Source organism: Sciurus carolinensis, chromosome X, assembly GCF_902686445.1.
Source record: "Sciurus carolinensis chromosome X, mSciCar1.2, whole genome shotgun sequence".
In the NCBI taxonomy this organism is placed as follows: domain Eukaryota; kingdom Metazoa; phylum Chordata; class Mammalia; order Rodentia; family Sciuridae; genus Sciurus; species Sciurus carolinensis.
This window is the reverse complement of record NC_062232.1, coordinates 13,429,098-13,449,031: the sequence shown is the minus strand read 5'-3', so window position 1 is coordinate 13,449,031 and position 19,934 is coordinate 13,429,098. Positions and strand designations below refer to the sequence as shown.

The window sequence follows — 19,934 nt, the reverse complement described above, 5'->3', positions numbered from 1 at the left end:
CTCTGATTTCTAGCATCATGGTATAAATATTTTTGCCTGTTTTTCCACTTCATATTAGTGAAATCCTATAGTATGTACACTTTGTACCTGGCTTCTCTCACTAAGCATGATGTCTTTGGGCTGCATCTATGCCATTGTGTTTGTGGCTGTTGTTTGTTGCTTTTTTATTTCTGCATAGTATTCCATTGTGTGGATGTGGTGCAACCTAGTTATCCATTCACCTGTTGACAAACATTTGGGTTTGTTTCTGGTTTGTGGCTTTTATGAATAGAACTTCTATGAACATCTGTGAACAAATATTTTTGTGAATATGTATTTCCATCTGGGGGGATGGGGAGATACCCAGGAGTAGAATTGCCAAGCATAGGGTAGGCAATCATTGAACTTTGTTAGAAACTACCAGACAGTTCTCCAAAGTAGTGGTACCATTTTACCAGCGGTGTACACGTGATTCCATTTCTCCATATCCTCACCAACATTTTGTTTATAATATCCTTCAATTGTAGTCATTCTGATGAATGATGTATGGTCATTTGGGGTTTTCTTTTTTTTTTTTTTCCTAGAACATTTTGAAGAATTTTCAAGCATGTCAGTCAGTGCTGACTCAGACACTGAAAATGTCCTGTGGGAGGGACACTGGTGTTAAAAGTTTTATGGACAAGAGGTTTCCACTCATCATCGCGATCCCTAAAGCAGCCTTTCCCGCCCTGAGGGCTGTCTGTGGGCTGCCGCAGGGCAAGCTCAAGGCCAAAACCCTGAGCTGGGAACTAGGAAAAGAGAAGGAGGCAGGCTAGAGAGTCAGAGTAGAGAAGAGACTCCCCTGCGTGAGGAGCTCAGAATCATGTGAGCCACAGGACAAGTCTCAGGGCAAATGGTGCCCCCCCACAGACACTGATAATATAACAAGTTAGTGGCCAGCGGGCACAGACCAGTTCATAAGGCTGTTCAGGGAGTCCCCGCAGGCTGTCGTCTCAGCTGCTGTGAGCACTCAAGACAGATATGATAACATTTCCAAGGTAGAATTTTGTCACCTTCTAGTTGGCATAGGCAAATGGAAATCCTCTAAAACTGGTTGCCAGGCATGGAACCAGTTATGTTGCCAGCATCAGAACCTTCCCTACGGGGGCTGGCTCCCAACTTTCCTGGATTCAACAACCCTGTCTGTAACAAAATTGGGGACTGCCTCTAAAATATTTCAGCCAATCCACATCCTATGTCTTGAATATCCCTAGTTTTACCCTTTCCCTTCAATCACCATCATGCTAATTAGCAAGCCCCAGTTTCCCCAGTAAGGAAAATAGTTGGAACATTCCAGGTGCTCTTTAGCTAGGCCTCAAGTATTGGTAGAGATGAAGAGGTGACTTGGATTTCAGTAGCAGCCATGGGGTGGGGGCTTCCTGACTAGAACTTGAGCTGCTGTGCCCTGGGTGTGTCCTCTTGGCACTCGATCAGAGTAGTGGCTGTCCACTGACCAGGTTAGGGCTTCACCTGAGTCACAGACTGAGGCCAATCTCCCTGGAGGCGCTGGTGCCTTTTAAGGTAAATTCCAGATATCACAGCTGTCAAATAGCTTTGGAGATGGGGAGCTTAGGCCTAGGGAGTATTTTATCAGTCTTGGTTTGGAGGGCAGAGAGTGCTATTTCAAGTCTTCTCTGATATTTATTGCAGGGTTTGAGGTGAGTCTGAGATCTCCCATCTATAAAATGGGGATGATCCCTGTTTGTTTTTTGAGGTGATAGTGAAGATATTTGGTTGGGTCCTTTGTACCTGAGAGCCCGAATTATATGGAAAATGTTTTGATCAGTTCCGTCTAATATGGTGAGGATGCAGTGTCTCTGAAAGAGGTGGTATTTTTGGAGAAGAACCCCAAAAGAGCAATGATGTTGAAAATAAGGCAGAAGCTCACTAGTGGTGGCACTTCAGTGGTCAGTGGAGAGAGAGGACATTTTTCAATGGGCAGCCTTTGCCCAGAAAATCAACTATGCAGAGCAATAAGGAAAAGAATCTGGTGTGGGGAAAGGGCAGAGATCCCAGGCCTCCCTGCTCTACAAACCAGCAAACTAGCAAAGGCTCCAAGGAGGAAGTGGGTGTTGTGGTCCCAGTAGTTTCCTCTGGCAAGAAGCCAAGCATGACTGCTACCCAGGTCTGTGTGCCTCTTGTGTGCCAGGGTCCTGCTGCTTCGCCCACTGACATGGATTAGGCCACCCGAGGAGCTGTAGGATTGTGGGGAACAGGGCTGCTGACAGCCCTGCCTCTCCTTGCTCCTTGGAGGCAGCTCCCTCACCCGCATCAGCTCTGTGAAAAAATCTGACTCTTCCAGTGGATATGTATGCAGTTACCAAGCAAATAGTCCTGAACCCACATTAATAAATTGATTCCAATCAGGAAGAACAGGCAAGATGCTCAGTGCCATAGCAGCAGGAAAGTTAGCATGTGAAAGCTTGGAATTGGGTGGTGGGCACTTAGACTGCTTCTGCAGTTCTGGTTTTCAGCCAGTGAGTTTGGAGGGCTCCAAACACAGAGGAAGCAATAGAGGACAGAGTCGGTTGCTGTCCCAAGCACAGTGCACAGGGTGAGTCCCAGGAAGCCCTCTGCTAGGTAAGGTGGCTTCTGTTCCTAACAAATTAAAAGTATACTGAGACTGAAACACAATAGAAGTTGATTCCTCACTCCCGTAAAGCTCCACATGGATGTTCCTGGTGGCAGATGGCCTGCTTTCAGGCCGTGTCAAGTGTGCATACCCTCCCATCTTGTTACTCCACTGCCTTCATCAGGTGGCTTCCAATAGGTCCTTGTGCATCAAGCTAAAGCAAAGAAAGAAATTGGACATCACATATGCAGGGAAGGATTGTAGGGGCCAGACTCAGAAGTGGTGACTGTCACTTCCACTCACACTCTGTCGGCAGTGGTCAGGCACATGATCACACTAATTGCAAGGGAGATTGGAAACTATAGTCCATCTAGGAAGAAGAGGAAATGAATTTTTGCTAGACAGCCACTCAGCCACAGATTAAATATTCCTGGGGAAGATGAGAATGAGCTCCTATCTGGGTCCAGAGACCTAGTGTGTTAATCAGCTTTTCATTGCCATTACAGATATTTGAGATAAGTATTATCTTGAGACAAGGATTATTCAGCTCTCAGTTTTGGAGGTTTCAGTCCATGGTCTGTTGGTCCTGTTGCATTGGGGACTGTGGTAAGGTAGCACATTAGGGCACAGAGAGCATGGAGGAGGAAAACCATTCACCTCATGGCCAGGGAATGCAAAAGAGAAGACAAGAGGCTACAATACCATTATCCTCTTCAAGGGCACACCCCCAGGGACTGATGGCCTCCTGCTAAGGCCTCATCTCCTAAAGGTTTCACCACTTCCAACAGCAGCAAGGTGGAGACTAAGCCTTAAACACGTGGGCCTTTGGAGGACAGTGAGAACTGAGCTCAGAAAAGAAAGGGGAGCACCTGACCCAGGATGTGTGTTTCAGAGCCCAGTCGTCACTAGTAGTAATGGAATGGTAGAGGAAGGAACTTAGGCAAGGCTAGGTCAGAAAAGGAAAGCAAAGCAGGCCTGTCTGAGCCACAGGAGAAGGTAAAAAAATTGTATCTGAGATAGGAAACACTTCCCACTTTCTGTCCTTTCTTACCCCACACCTACCTTTCCTACATTAAATGTTGTTCATGTTCTAGAAAACTCTGTCCCTCCCTTCCATGAAAACAACGATTTCCTGGGGGATTCACAGCTCAGATCCTGGGGGCAGGAGGAAGAGGGAAGCAACGGTCCAACAAATCAACTCACACTAAGGTGGTACCACTCTGCTGGGGTTGCTGAGAAAATGAGATGAGAAAATGACTGTAAAATACCTAGCAGGGTGCCTGGCACATGATAAATCAGTACTTAGTAAATGGTTTATTATTATCATCTCGTGAGTGTGTGAGAGAGAAGCTAGCAGAACCCTGAAAACTAAATTACTTCTTCCTTTCTCCTCAACCTAATGATCTTGCTATTGAATTGAGGCCTCCTGCTCATTGGGGCCTGTAAAGACATCAAAGTTGTATTGGTTGAGTTGGCAGTCCTTTAGGACACAGGGTTAATTGCTAAGGGGCAACTCTGAACACCCTTGGAAGAGCTGGCACCCTTCTAAGGTTTCTTGCCTCTAAGCCCTCACCAGCCCTGGGCTCCAGCTGCCCACCCAGGCAGCCTGTTCTGGACACGTCTGCCCTCTTATGCCCTTCCTCAAGTCCTACCCTTCTGGAAAATTCTTCTCCATTCCCCCATCTTCTCCTCAGAAATCCTACAAATGTGGCAAGGTCTAGTTCACATATCACCTGTAGTCATAAAAGCTTGGTAACTGGAATTCAGAGGGAAGATACCAGAGGTGGAGCAGCTGAGGAAGAGGAGGAATGGACAGGAATCCTGGTTTGGGGGTCCCCTTGGACTGTTACAGAGAAACAGGTGGCTTTGTTCCCACTTGACCACCGTGTGTGTGTGTGTGTGTGTGTGTGTGTGTGTGTGTGTGTGTATAAACACATGCATTCCCAAGGAAGTCTTCCCCTAAAGAAAATAGGAAATAACACCTTTAACCTTCATTGCCAAGTAGCCAGATGTTAGGCAGCCAATCTGTTTCCTTTCCCCACTTCGACTTTGTATTGTTTATGCTGTATTAACTCTAACCATGATACTTGCTTTAAGATAAATATAGTGATTTCTTAAGGACTTCAAAAGATTCACCAGCCCCAAGATTCTGCAGAGCATGTTGTTCTGCTCTTAAGAGAGCTTGCCTCCAGGCAGAGGGGTGTTTTTGACCAAACCGAATTCCAGAAAGTCTTCCTGTTTAAAAGATGAGCATTCCCCACCCCCTTCTTCCTGCATTGTCTGCGTACTTCTTGGGTCAGGGTTGTTATTATTATTATTATTATTAGGCAGTATGCAGCTGATGAAGTGAAGTAGTGTTTGTTTATTTATTGTTTTTTGGTCCCTGAGTTGGAACACAGGATCACTAGAAAAGAAACTCCCTCTGTGACTCATCCCAGGAACATCTTGCATTCCAGCCAGCACAAATATGATTAAAAGAACTTTCTGGAGGGCCCCAGTTAAATTTTAGCAAAGAAGCACATCAGCCAAGCTGACCATCTCTTGAACATTTTGCTTTTGGAAAGATAGTCATCTCTGGCTTCCTTGTATGTCTTATTCTTTATGAAATCTTAAGGCACACTCCTCGTGAGCTGATTCCTCTGTGGTGTGGACATTATTAAAATAACAGAGTGTCATCCTCACAGGGTCATAGAAGGTGCCACCCACGGGGAAAACACCTGGTCATGGTGGCCTAAATGAACAACATATAAGTATTCACATAATATGCACTGGAACTTTCCAGGGCCTGGTTTATATAGCAGATACTATTGGTGCCCTGCCATGTCTCCTCAGACTCGCCTTTATACATCAAAAGTTGCTTATTGCACATACCTGTGACTCTCCCTGAAGGTTTGTTTTTTGGTTTTTGTCTCAGGCGCACACTAGGCCTGCATGCTCGGCTATCTGGAAGTGCCAAGGAATGAACGTATCCTCCAGAAGCAACCCCTGACCAGTGATGGATGGAAGTTGGTGACTAAACACCCTGACTTCCTGGTCTCTCAGTTGACATAACCCTGAGGAATGTATTCTACACAGTCTCCCAGAATTCCCCAGTGGAACTGAGCTCCAGTTGCCTGCAGTGGTAACTTGCTTGATAAATTAGTGTCCTTCCTTTCCTGTCTTGCTGCTTTACTCCTCTTCTGGTGTTTTCTGGGATCTTCTCCCAAATAAACTATTTTCAGTCAAATCTTTGCTTTAGGATCTTTCCATGAGTGAACCCAAGCTAACATAACTAGCCAGTTGGGTTCACCAAAAACCAACAGCATTCTGTCTTCACCTTCCTCACCAAGTTCATTGTCATTGATAATGGTCACTGAGTTTTCATGTGACCGTAGCCCTGCAGTAGCATGTTGTCCTCTGAGAACCTCTAGTTTCTGCATGGAAACCTGGTAAGGCAGAAAGCAGAGTTTCGGGAGGTAGCCAGTTCAGTAAAAAGAGGTAAAGACAACTCTAGATACTGCTGAAATCTCTGCACCTGGGAGGCACATACTCAGGAAGCTTCTTTTAGGTGAGCACTAAGTGTTTGCTGATTAAGTCTATAAAGGAATAAATAACTGACTCACATTCCCATCCTTTCATTGCTCTAAGTGCATGATGGCTAGGGCCATGTCCCACTCAGATACCTTTTAAAAGAGCCAGTGAACTTGGTCCTAGTTGTAGGCCCTTGAATCTGTGGAAAGAAGTCAAGAAAGTTAAGAAACTTCTTTCCCATGATTAGCATCTGAAATTCCTCAATTAGACTTCCTCTTCTTTGTCCATAGCTCCATCGCTGACTAGATGCTATTTATTATACCAATAAAGGAAACATAATACTTGAGCCTTATCAGTTGTGTACCTAACTGAGAATGAGTTCATCATGTTTTTTCTGCAAATTCCATTTTTGAGGGGGAGAACCCAATTCTGATTGCCCAAGGAAGACCAGAGGTTGGGGGTAGGCAAAATGAAAATCAGACACCAAAAGAAGATAAGCTTATATAGTTTTTCCCTAGGACTGACAGCACAGCCAAGTACCAAGTTAATATGCTTGGTGATTTTAAATGCATGTGAGTTCTGCCAGAGTTTGGACCAGCTTCCTTATACACCAGGAGTACTTGTACTTGTGAACAATGTGCTGTTTTTCAACATGTCCTCACGTGCTGAGAAACTCTACCTCTCCCTCCATCACATGGCACAGCGACCAAGCTGTTGCAGCTTGATGGTGCTCCTTGTGGCCAGTTGGAGATCTCATTCTGTTTTCTCACAGCTTCCCTGTGGATGATCAATCTTGTGACTGAGCAATCTCTTTCTTCCGTATTTGGACCTCTACATACTTTTTAATTTTCTCCCCTTCCACTTCTACCTGGTTAGCTCAGAACATCTCTTTGCTTTCTCTCTCCCTGTTATCCTTGCCCTCTTCCTCTCCTGCTCCACTCCTTTTTTCATGAGAAAATGATTCTAATCACTACTGATAAGTAGGAGAGGAGAGATACTTAGGCCCCGTGCAAAGGAGAAGAAAATCTGAAGGATCTGAAGTGAAATTACACTTAGCCAAAGGGCAGTAACTTCAGAACCCTTGAAAATGCTCAGGAGTTCATATGCAAGATATGTAAGAATCTGGCTCTCCCTATTTCTCCCCCAACCTGAATGAGGAATAGATTTTTGTATTTCTTTCGTTGTTTTCCTGCCATCTTTAGTTTCTGGTGTTGTAATAGCATTGTCTTCTTTTTTGACCACAAATGTTCAGTATCTTAACTCTGTTGGGGGTGAAGTGTTTTTGGGGTGCTGACCTGGAAACCTCCCTATCAGGTATAACACTGATTCTATGGAAAGTGCCTTCCCAGTTCCTAGCAGCTGATTTTCAAGTGAACCCTTAAACACACAGGGTTATGGATGTGTGAACCCATTCAGATGCCAAGGGAGTATTTGTGATGCTACTCAAGATGTGCAGAGAAAACATAGCCAGAGGGTCTAATGAGGAAGGAGATGAAGCCAATGTGACAACAGGATGATGAAGATGAAGACAGTGTTAATGGTGTGATGACAATCATGATGATAACAGTGACAGTGAAACCAATGATGATGGCAAGGATAATGACGTTGGCCTTGATTTACTGAGCACTTTCCATGTGCCAGGCGCTGTGCCAAGTATTTTTACTTACATTATGTCCCTTAATCATTATGACCACTCTGTGTGATGGGGATTTTTTAAAATCCTCATTTTATACAGAGGGAAATTGAGGTTTAGAACTAACTTGTCCAAGGTCACAAGCAAAGTTTGTGACCTTGCTGATATTTGAACCTAGGTCTGAGTTCAAAGCTTTCCAATCTAACCAGTCTCACAGGGGGCCCAGTACCCAGGATACGCTGGCACTGTCCCCATGCTAACGGTTGGTAAGGGGCTCACTGGCATCAGGAAAAGGGGAAAATCTGAACTCCAGTCCTTAGTACTTTAGATTTCTGCACCCCTTCCTTCAAGTGACCCCTCAGAGGGTCTATTTCTGTCACACTGGTCTCTGGAAAATGTCCTGCTAATGACACAGGATTATAAACAGTCTTTTTCCCAGAACAAAAATTTAACCTTTGTATCTCAATCTAATTAGAAGTATTTTCTCTTTCAGAGGCAGGTTTTCGCCCCCCTCTTTGTTCCAAATTGAAGAGGTTTCTTTGTTGCCAGAAAAATCACCCCAAACCATAGTTGTTCAAGAGGCTAGACCCTGGCCTGAGACCTTAAACATGACTTATGCTCCTGCATACTATGGCCCCTGTAGCTCCAGTACCTGATAGTGTCTGAGGCCTGGTATGTGGTGGAAAGCTGTAGGGCCTTGGCCAAATGCAAAGACAGCCACTTGCTGACCTGCACATTCCACTCTCCATTTTGTATATAATGCTTCTTATCCATCCCTTTATTTTCTCATTTGATGGTCCTACATTGCTGTTTAAAGGTTGTGTTGAGGAGTCTGATATACGTAGAAATATATAATATGTGATTTAACCATGGGACAAGCTGGCGTTGGTGACCAGAATTCAAAGGTGACCATTACCTGGCATCTCAGAGGCCCCCAAGAATGCCCAGGCCTCAGAGCACACAAATGAATGGATTTGTGTCAGAGAGGTTTCAGCCACATGCACTCACCAGCCAACACTCAGGCCCTCTACCACGGAACTCCTGATCCAAATTGCTTCCTGGAAGCCAGCTTATGGGCACACCCTTCCCCCCAACTTCCTCTCTAATTCCATCAACCGTCCCAGCTACATAAGTGATGGTGATGCTCACCAAAAGCAGTTCTTCCTGAGAGCCTCCTGTAATGCTGTGGTGGCCTCTCACCTTCCACTGAGGTTCACCAAGAATACTTCTTTCCTCTTAGTATCAGAGGCTGCCCTCTCTGGGAAAATAAACATTTACCATTCTCTACCTTAGAGAGGTCCTTGTACTGACATCGCCTTCTACATCTGTCTAGGGACTGACAAGTTTTTCTTTAGAGGCTTATTTCTTTACCTCTGCAAGAACTATGGGCCTTGAAGGAACCCCGATCAAACTAGATAACCATAGAATATGAATTTGGTTAGTGTCCTGAGAAATGAGCCAAGAGAAAGGCTACATGCCTTTGGAGAAAGTGGTACCAGGTTGGAGGAATAGAAAATGTATGCCAGCACACAGTAGGTTCCCAGGTCATTTTTTAAAGGATGAATAAATGAATTGGCATGAATCAAGTCCAGCCCCACATGCAGGCCTGCATGTCCCCAAGGGTCACCACAGATCCTTTAAGCAGGCTACAGATATTCAGGAGTAGGAAGTGAAATCATAAGCACAGATATCTGACATCATCTACAGAGAAAGAAGGGAGGCAGAGTGCTCTCCCCACCAAATAGTCCAGATTTCTCTTGAGGCCTGGTTCAAACCCAGCAAAGACTTGGAAAATCAGGACTTTGAGCTATTTGTTTCCTCCCTCCAGTTCTGCTTGACAGCTCACACCTGCTCACCCTTTGGGGCCCACAGCAGTTCCTCCTCCAGCCACTCTGGGAAGCCTAGGCTTGACTCCTTCCCAGCAAGCACCACTCACTCCTGGGAGGTCCGAGTAGGTTGGCAGTGCCAATACTGCAGAAGATGAACCTGAGTCCCTGGGGAGTAAAATGACTTTCCTACAGTTATGAAAAGCATTGAACCTCTGATTTCTATTTCAATGACTTGTCTATTAGGTATCTCTGGCTCAAGCGGGTATTTCTTCTTAATCAAGCTCCTTGTTCACCAGACTCCTTTTCACATTTTGATGGTTGACTGAAACTATCCCACATACTTTGGTGTCAGGTGCTGGTTACAATAGAGATGTTCTAATCCAGGCTGGCTGACTCTGGCCAGTGTGTTAGACTCAAGTGCCCCTCAATGCCCTTGGGAATTTGAAACAAAGGCAATGGGTCGGGTAATGTGCCTCTGAGGAAGCAGCACAGGTCTGGGAGTTAGCGTATTCTATGCTGTGTGGACTTGAGCAAGTCACTTGACCTCTGAGCCTCAGCTTCCTGCTCTGCAAAACAGGAGCAGTGGACTGGCCAGTGAATGAAAGACTTGTTCACTTGGAGGTAGACCTTGGAAGTCTCACTGGGCACTGAGAGCTTCATTCCTCCTGCTTAATGGCAATGTTTTCATTCTTTCTCTTCACTGGAAAAATCTTGAACACCCCCACAACACACACACACATTCATACACACACGTATACATACCATTATATGTCTTTTTGTATTTACTTATTACATACATCATAAAATAGAAAAGTGAGAATAAAAAGGATGAGATAATTAAATGAACATGAATAACTTTTATGGCACCTCAGAGCATGACCTCACTTCCTTTTCCTGGGAAGATCTTTTTTTTTTTGGTACTGGGGATTGAACTCAGGGGCACTTAACCACTGAGCCACATTCCCAGCCCTTTTTATGTTTTATTTAGAGACAGGGTCTCACTGAGTTGCTTAGGGCCTCACTAAGTTGCTGAGGCTGGCTTTGAACTCATAATCCTCCTGTCTCAGCCTCCAGAGCTGCTGGGATTACAGGCGTGCACCACCACGCCCGGCTCCTGGGAAGATCTTAAAGTTCTCATGTTGATGGCCGGTCAGTGATGCTGGACCCCACCTCTGTCATTTTTCATCAATATCATATCAAACCTAATATTTGCACTGTGTTCTGACAGGACTTCCCCATAGCCAATGCCCATCCTCATGTAGATTTGTCTCAGTTGAAATCTGTGTGGTCACCACTGTTTTAATAAATTAAGTAGCATGTTGGGGGACTTAGATCCAAAGCTAATTTGGGTACTCATATTCCTTTTGGAGAGCTGTGTAGATCTCTGGATGCAGAAGGCAATCAACCATAAGGCGAGTGACTATGTTGTATATTCTTCGTATTTTAACCAATTTGGGAATACATTCATGTGGTAATTATGTTCACAGCTTTGGTAAAAAGGCCCTGTGCTGATGTTTAAAGCTCAGAAAATTTAATCACTGGGGCACGTAATTGACAATTATTACACCCTATGGGGAGAGAAAATCATTTTTACCCAGTTGGAATTACTTCTTAGATATTTAGTGCAGCCTAGGTCCTGAATGGTAAAACCATATGTGCATTGTATTAAAAGACAAAATTTATGCTTTTCTCATTTGGCTCATAGTGAGTGACGGGTGGTTTTTATACAGAATTAGGTCAGTCATTGAGGGTGTGGTTTAAGAACTGGACCAAAGTAGAAAATAGACTCTACACAGAGTGTGTGTGGAGCAGGGCAGGATTCTGGCAGAGGTGTCTAGGAAGTCAGCCTTGTAAGAGGGAGGGATAGCTCATCTCTTCCTGATGCGGGGGGCATGTGGAAGACACTTTGAGGACTGGGGGGAAGTTGAGGGAGTTTGAAGGTTGGTACTTTGAATCTTTTTTGTGAAGTAAACAGGAAGATCAGCCACTGAGAAGAAAGTTGGATCACAAACTGCCTTGTGCCCTGACCATTAGATTAAGGGTTCCTAGGACTTGGGATGTGGCTCATTGGTGCAAAGCCCTGGGTTAGATCCTCAGTACCACACAAAAAAAGTAGACTAAGGGTTTCCAGCTTCACTGTATATTATAACCTCCTGGAAAAACTCCAGTGCCCAAGCTGCATTTCAAAACAATTAAATTGCAAGCACAAGGCCCTGGGTTCAATCCCCAGCATTGCAAAAAAAAACCCAGAAAACAAAAACACAAAAACAATTAAATTGGTCTTGGGAGTGGGATCAACATGTTGATATTTTTTAAAGCTCCCAGACAATCTCAATATACGGCCAACTTTGAGAACCAGTAGAAGACCAGTGCTTCTCAGACCTTAATGTGCACACAAATCACCCAGGAATCTTATTGAAATGAAGATTCTGATTCAGTGGATCTGGGTTGTGGCCTGAGATTCTGAATTTCTAACAATTTCCTGGGTGATGCTGCTGCTACTGCTCCAAGGACCCCACTTTCAGCAAGAAAGACATAGATAATCCGTTGTTGATCTAGAATAATTGATAGCTGCCTACATATGCCATGAAAACAGAAGCTGTCAATATTTTACAGATGGAAAAGTCATATCTTGAGAAAGCTGAATTTCATAATATGCAATCCTGTGTCACACAGTGATGCACCAGTCAAAAAATGATGGACCACATATTCAATGGCGGTCCCATAAGATTATATCACCAAGTAATGTCATAACCATCTTAGTTTGCATAAGCATGCTGAATGGTGTTCACAAAATGACGAAATCAGCCATCACTGTGGTTCTTAAAATATGCCCTATTATTAAGCAACACGTGGCAATCATTAAAGAATGATTGTTTTAGTGGAAGAAGCTTGTCTTATAGAAAAATCCAGATGAGATTAGTCTCAGTGGAAGAGGAGAGCAGGTCACATCTACATCCTGAAGCTAAGTGTGCCTTCTGAGTGACCTCACTCAGGTAATCCCTGGGGTCTCACAAGGTCTTCAAGAAAAATGGCCCCTGACGTGAGTTGCTATGAGATAAACCCCTCTCTGATGCCCACCACACTGAGGTAGTCACTCCTAAGGCATTTGCATAATGGTTTTTGGCACTTTAGACCAGGGGCCTGATAGTCATATTTATAGTCATTTCTATGTTGAAAATGTTTACAGTTCACAAAATGTGATCTGGGCATTTAAGAGGGGCTCCCAGCATGCTTAGGGCATTAGGAGTGAGGATTGTATGTGTGGTGTGTGTGTGTGAGAGAGATTTACATCGTGTTAAATGCCCACAACCAGATAATAGATGAGCTTTAGGACCTGGAGAATAGTCTAAATTATATGAATGGTCAAGTATTTTTGCTTTTTAAAGTAATCCATAAATAAGACCACATTATGAAAACACCAATGTGTTCAGAAGCCCATAGGACAAATAAGGTCCTTGTATAAAACTCTGGAAGAAAAAGCCTAAGAGGCAGGCATGGCTGCGTGGGCACCCCATGGGTGCAGCTGTGGGACACGTTACTGACTGACCGCTGGGGAGTTAGGCCTGAGGTCAGCTTCTTCGTGAATGTCGCTCCTTAGAAGGAAAGCAGTTACTTTGATTTTGTTTTCTGGGTGCAGCAGAGAAACACAGAATGAATTCATTCACACGTCAGCCCCCTCAGGCTCTTCCCTGGCCACAAAGTGCTTTCACATCAAATGTCTCATCTACAAGTCCCTCATTGGCTGATGAGGTGGGTGGCCACCTCAGTGTGCCTCCATGGCACCTGTGGGCCTGACTCTCTGCTCTTCCCACTGCAGGTCCAAGCCAGTCCCTTGGAGTGAATAGGCAATTCCAGTATGGGTGGTAGGGTCAGGACTAGGGAAGGTTAAATTTGGGTTCTGTGGGAGTTCAATGAGGTGGGGCAAATCTCAGAGGAGGTGGGGCTCAACCCCAAAGTCTGAGATGAGCAGGAGTTGACTGTTGACGGTGAAGGTAGAGGCTAGTGAGGACTCCAGACTGAGGGACTGGAGGACCAAGGAAGACCCAGCCTCTGTAATAATTAGTTAGATCTTCGCAGTAATTAGGCTAAGGGGTTTCAGATGACAGTTCTGTGGCCCCTCAAGTCTCCAAGCTCAGCTACTTATCCCAGACTTTTCTCCCCACCCCATCTGCCCTAGGATCTGAGGTTTTTCCTCAGCCTATGTGGGGGGCACATGGGCTGCACTGGGTGAGGTCCTAGCAACTGGCTAAAGGCCAAGAGAATGACAATCTCCAGTGACCTGCAGATCCAGATTGCCCACTTTCCACTGGTTTAAATGAGGTCACCGATCCATTCTGCCTGTGCCCATTATTATCCCTTAGTATGTGTGCATTGCCATCATTTACTGAGCCCTCCCCCCACATACCCAGTGATAATGGGCACAGGCGGAATGGATGGGTGACCTCATTTAAACCTGTTTGAAAATGATGTTTTGCAAAACCCAAACAAAACGTTCCTTGTCACTTCTAAGAAATTCACGCCCACTCTGCTTGAGCATTAGTCAGTGGTTTCTGCAATGCTGCTGGATTTGAAGAGGTCCCCAGCCCACCCTCTGCCCACGCTAATCAGTAGCTTGGCTGAGCAGGGAGGATGGGCTTCTGCCTTTCTCTCCAGTCATTAACTGGCTTCTCTGCTCCTCCTTAGGACAGAGACTTGCCCTTTGAACCCTCAATTCATGAGCTGGCTTTTATTCTTAAAGCAGAGTCGGAGCATTCAGCACCAGCTCTTGAAGCAGCAATGCCTATGCCATCTACTCTGGGTACACCTAGACTCTCTGGAAGGACACGTGATGGAAACAGCTCATATTTCCTTTTCCTAGGTATCTCTGGGAATAGCATACCAGGTGGGGACTGAGTGGAAGAACATAAGCCTGTCTCAGTGGGCTGGAGGTGCTCATGGGTCACCTTTGGCTGAGGGCTGTTACGGTCAGAGGAAGGGAAAGGGAAGTTTTGGCCAGGGGCTTCCTTTCCCTTTGCCCTGAGATACTGCGTACTGCCCACCTCCACCTGAACCCTGGCCTGGCCTATAATCCATCAGGCCTCAGCCTTTTCCCCAGAGATGTGGAGTTCCCAGCAGGGGATCTGAAGGCCTCCCCATTACTCATGTGACTTCTGTCTCTGGAAAGCAGGCTGGGGACAGCTTGCTGGGTAACTGGAAGTAGGTTGAGAGGATACTCACTTCCCAGCACTCCAGGAACACAACCATAGTCACTTCAGGCTACACTCCTCAAAGACAGGGATGCCAGTGATGAGGGGGACAGGGGAGGTCGCTGGTAGAGAAAATGAAGAGTTCCACGAATTTACTGGAAAGGACCTGGCCTCTACTTTGAAGTAATCTTATGTTCAAACATTCTTTCTTGCAAGCCCCCACAGGCACATGCCCTCCTTGTTGAAGAGGAGGCTGTGGGAATGACACAGGAGAGGTACAGCACTCACAGTTCCCATAGGAGAAAGGGAGCCTGGGATTGGCCCTGAATCCCAGCCTCAGTGTACTCCTAAACTCGTTATTGAACTTCCCTATGGAATCGGTTTCCTCATCAACAAAATGGGCATAATTCTAGGACCCTTCTGGCAGGATCAGTCTGAGGATTGAATGAGGTAATTCCTGAGAAGTTCTCAGCAGAGGGCCTGGCACATAGCAAACCCTCAACGCATTTCAGTTCTTGCCATCCATGAGAGGAGCAGGGGCGTATGGGAGGCACCCCATCCTGGCAAGATCCCCTCCTCATACTCTGAGCAGGAGGGTCTGGAAGAGTTAGCAGGCCAAGAAGGGAGGGGAAGGAGGTTTCCCAGGAAACCATGGGACTTGGCACCTGAGTTGAGGGTGTGTGCAAGGAGGCAGGTGGAGGAGGCATCCAGAAGTTTGCCCTCTCTCTCGGGAGGGTGTTGAAAGAAGCAGACAGGTAGCAAGGGAGGTTGCCATTTCTTGAAGGGCACACAGATGCAACCATTGTGAGAAAGCAGCCTCACAGCTGGATAATCCTAACCCCACAGGAAGCCCAACTTGACTCCTGCAGAGTTGCCTCTTACCATCAAAATTCACCTAAGGTGGGTGGCCACAGGTGAATTATCTGACATTTCTGTCCTTGTTCTCATCTGTCGCACTCCAGCTTCCTTCCAGCTTTTCTTCCCCACTCCCTGAGGGTTCTGGCCACTGTGAGGGACAGGTCCAACCCTTCTGGAAGAAACCTTAGGTTCTCGGTGCCTTTACAGGACTATGTGTAAGTGCAACAAATATTTCTCCTGCTGCCATTGCTGCCAATCCTGGCATATCTTTGAAGCCATTTCATGCTAGCAAATCTCTGATCAAAGACATGTGCCTTCAACATGCTATAATCTTTATGAAATCACGGAACTTGTCTCTCCTGCTCATGACTTCAACTCTAGCCCTCAGCAGTGGGCATCTAGCAAATGAATTGGTTGGATGAGTGAATGCACGCATGCGTACATGTGGGGATGATTGGTGAACGGAGGCACGACATTGTCTGGGCTGAATCATGGACTCATCTCATGTAGAACCAGGCCCTTCAGCTGGGGCAAGCCCCCTCAGCCTCTCTGGGGGCAGGCTGCCTCCTAACTCTGCCCTATGGGGATTACTGGTCACCATGCCAAGTCACTTTGTGGTGTCCAGAGGATATATTGCCCATAGGGAGTTGGCTCTGGAGTCCTCCCTCCAAGGCACTGCAGTGTGCCTTGCCAGAGGCAGGGCCCACCAGCCCCTCTCCACAAAGTTGTTTACACAGCATCCCTCCCTTGCCCTCCTCTCCCCCAGCCTCACAGAAACTCCTTGTTGTGTGCATTTCATGTGTTTTGATTGCCTGGCAATATTGTGGATTTGTTCATTTGTTATAGCTGCCTTCCTGTAGTGAGACATTGTTTGTTTATTTCTAATCCCATGGTGTGCTGGGTCACCTCTCCTCCTTGTTTGTGAGGTTGTGTTGGCAATTTGGGGTAGAAGAGAGGAGGACAAGATGACCAAGAACTAAAGTCTACACAGCTGAGCCAGGTGAGGTCAAGAATCTGAGTTGCCCCAGGCCTGCCCAGTGAAACTGAGGATTATTGAATTATTATTGAGCCCAACCAGACTCCAGGGCTGCACAGATCCCTGAGCTAGACATGGTGCCTGCCTTCTCCATGGCAACCAGGCTAAATATGGACGCGTTTCCATGGAGAGCCATATCACAGCTGCAGCGCTGCTTCCTCCAGGAAGCACACGCACTGGGCTTCTTGGGCCTCTCAGGAGGTGGCCAGGGTCTTTGGGAGGTGCGTTGGACATTGAGAAAACATTTCTCACCTTGGGAGACTTTTGTTGCCAACAAGGGCTCCATTTCCCCAACTCTAGACTCATCAATATCCCCTCCTCTTGGCAGCTAGATGTTAGGAGAGACCACAGGTTATACAGATGAGCCAGTTGGGAAGGTGACACTGGACCTGATGACCATTCATGCAAGCCATCCCATCTTTGCCTTGCTCCAGGGAGTGGATTTTCCTGTTATCAGGAAGAAAGATAATGTCATTGGTTGGAGTGCAGCAGTGAGAAAACTGTAACGACCCTCATGTAAAGGCGCTGCTCTTCCATTCCTGAGACCTCTTCAGGAAGAATTATTCCTACAAAGGGTTTTTGAAATGCTTTCTGAAAATGTCCACAATTTTCAAATAATTCCATCATTATTTTTACAAAGAGTTTTAAAATGCCTCCTTCCATATTCATAGAATATTCAAATGTGACAAGGTTTTATTTTCCCTTAAGGGCAAGAAAGTCTTTGCTGCTTGTTTGAGTCTGAACAAGTCAAAATCTCTGAACGTCCTAACTGTCTGACATAGCAATGTGGAATGAAACTTTGTTTTTGGTGAAGGCTAAACGTATAAGCTGAGTATTAGGCTTAAGACTACCCTGTTTAACATCACTTGGCTATTTAGTGATTACATCATCTTTGTTTATAGTTTGTCTGTTAAATTTGGGCCTTCCAAGCCCAGCTGATCATTTGGGTATGTTCCCGTATATTAGGAAACTGGGCTTTTCTTCCCAGTTAACTAAGATAGGGAAACTGAAAGTTGTGGAGAGAGCTCTTAAGGCAAATATAAATAGTCTCAAAGAAGAGTCACATCATGTGTTCTGTGTGTTGCAGGCCAAGTGGCATCAGAGCCCAGTGATGGACGACCTGCAGTCCCAGAACCTCTCCATGGACATGACCGACTCCCCTCCCACCTTGGCCAATAACAGACTGGAGAACGGCATGGCCCAGCTGATCACCACCGAGGCCTGGAACATCAACTCTACTGACCTGGTCAAGAAGGCCCTTGTGACTGTGCCGGCCCCATCCATTCTGAACCCACCTGCTGAGTCCCAGAGTGGCATGGCTCTGAAGGTGGCAGCCACTGTGTTGCAGCCTCTGTGCCTTGGGGAGAGCCCAGTGGTGATGCCCATTCACATGCAGGTGGAGGGAAGCTCTGCACCCGAGCTCAACCCCAATGGCAATGCCACCTACGTCATGACCACACAGGGCCCTGTGCAGCTGCCCGTAGTGCTGGAGCAGCACGTCTTCCAGCACCTCAACTCCCCTCTGGTCCTGCCACAGGAGGCCCCATGCTCCTCCAATGCCATCCACAATAACCTCTTCCAGGGGGCTGAGGACCCCGAGGCCCAGCCCCAGCTCCTGGACCTGAGGATCCCCAGCCAACCACAGGAGCCCACATTGCCATTTGAAGCTGTGCTTCAGAATTTGTTCCCCTCCCAGGGTTCTCTCGGGCCCCCACCCTGTCAGCCTCCTCCAGGCTATGCTCCAGTGCCCCCACAGCCCTTTAACTCCCCCTTGTCCCCCCTGGTCCCACCGGCCACCCTTTTGGTTCCCTACCCTGTGATTGTTCCCTTGCCTGTGCCAGTCCCCATTCCCATCCCCATCCCAGTGCCTCAGAGTTCTGAATCCAAGTTCAGCCCCAGTTTCCCCAAGCCACCATCTTCTTTCAGCCTGCACTCCTTTAAAGGCACTCAGACCCCTCTGGAAAAGGATGAACTGAAGCCCTTAGACATCCTCCAGCCGAAGGAGTACTTCCAGCTTAGCCGCCACACAGTCATCAAGATGGGAAGTGAGAATGAGGCCCTGGATCTCTCCATGAAGTCAGTGCCCTGGCTCAAGCCTGGCGAAGTCAGTCCCCCAGTCTTCCAGGAGGACGCAGCCCTCGACCTGTCACTGGCAGCCCACCGGAAGTCTGAGCCTGCCCCTGAGACCCCATATGACAGCAGTGGGTCAGTGGACAGCCCAGGCCATACTGTGATGGAGAAACTTCCCAGTGGCATGGACATGCCCTTTGCTCCTGCCACATCCCACGAGGCCTCAGCCATGATGGATAGCCACATTGGCAGCAGCAATGCCACTGAGATGGTCAGCCAGCCTAGCCACCCTAGTGGTGAGGTCAAGGCTGAAAATAACATTGATATTGTAAGCGAGTCCCAGGCAGCCAAGGTCATCGTCTCGGTTGAAGACGCTGTGCCTACCATCTTCTGTGGCAAGATCAAAGGCCTCTCAGGGGTGTCCACCAAAAACTTCTCCTTCAAAAGAGAAGACTCTGTGCTTCAGGGCTATGACATCAACAGCCCAGGAGAAGAATCCCTGGGAAATGCGGAGCCCCTTAGGAAACCGGTCAAAAACCGGAGCATAAAGTTAAAGAAAATGAACTCCCAGGAAATACACATGCTCCCAATCAAAAAACAACGGCTGGCCACCTTTTTTCCAAGAAAGTGAATAATTGCTTTTTAAAATTTTTATGATTATAACATGGGGAAAGGTGCATTGGTTTTTTAAAAAGGCATTTAAAACAAATTATCTTTGTTAATTATTTTGGGGAGTAGATGGGATGTGGAAAGGTGAATTGGCTCTAGAGGCCCTGTAAGCTAGTATCATTTTCTTTTTTAATTTTTGACTTTTCACAAATGAGTAAATAAGAGCAACCTATTTTTCAAGCAGATTGCACATTTTTTGCAGCTTTAATGGAATATTGGGTGAATCAGAGGGGTAAAAAAGCTATTTTCATTGCCACAAAGTGCTTTGATGATGTAATACCTAATAAAGGGTAGGATGACTATTTCACAATAAATGTTTGTTTGCACTAATTGGTTGCAGTATTCTGTCATTTATAAAATTCACATTCCTTAACTGGCATGATTGGGCCAGAACTCTTGCTTGTAAAGAGCTGTAAGTTATCTGTGTTTAGAGACCTAAGCTCTTCAGGCATACTGGGAAATATTGCCCTGTGCCCCCATAAAAGGAGGATTAGGAATTTGTATGGCCTTGAGTGAGTCATTTCCCCCTCTAGGCCTTGGTGGGGTTTTT

The 19,934-nt window shown here is 46.3% G+C and overlaps 1 protein-coding gene across 5 annotated transcripts in view; it reads left to right on the top strand.

Annotated features, from left to right (window-relative positions):
• The window catches only part of Rai2 (retinoic acid induced 2), a 60,802-nt gene extending 41,088 nt beyond the window's left edge, over positions 1 to 19,714 (top strand). For 2 of the 5 annotated variants that reach the window (XM_047536996.1, XM_047536992.1), the window contains exons 2-3: positions 5,505 to 5,711; positions 17,733 to 19,714. In XM_047536996.1, the coding sequence (XP_047392952.1) occupies positions 17,757 to 19,346 (1,590 nt within the window). In that variant the 5' untranslated portion in view covers positions 5,505 to 5,711; positions 17,733 to 17,756 and the 3' untranslated portion in view covers positions 19,347 to 19,714. Of the gene's footprint in view, positions 1 to 5,504; positions 5,712 to 16,535; positions 16,610 to 17,732 lie in introns of those variants that run through there. The other 3 variants (XM_047536993.1, XM_047536991.1, XM_047536994.1) reach the window with 2 other exon arrangements.
• The last annotated feature ends 220 nt before the right edge of the window (positions 19,715 to 19,934 follow it).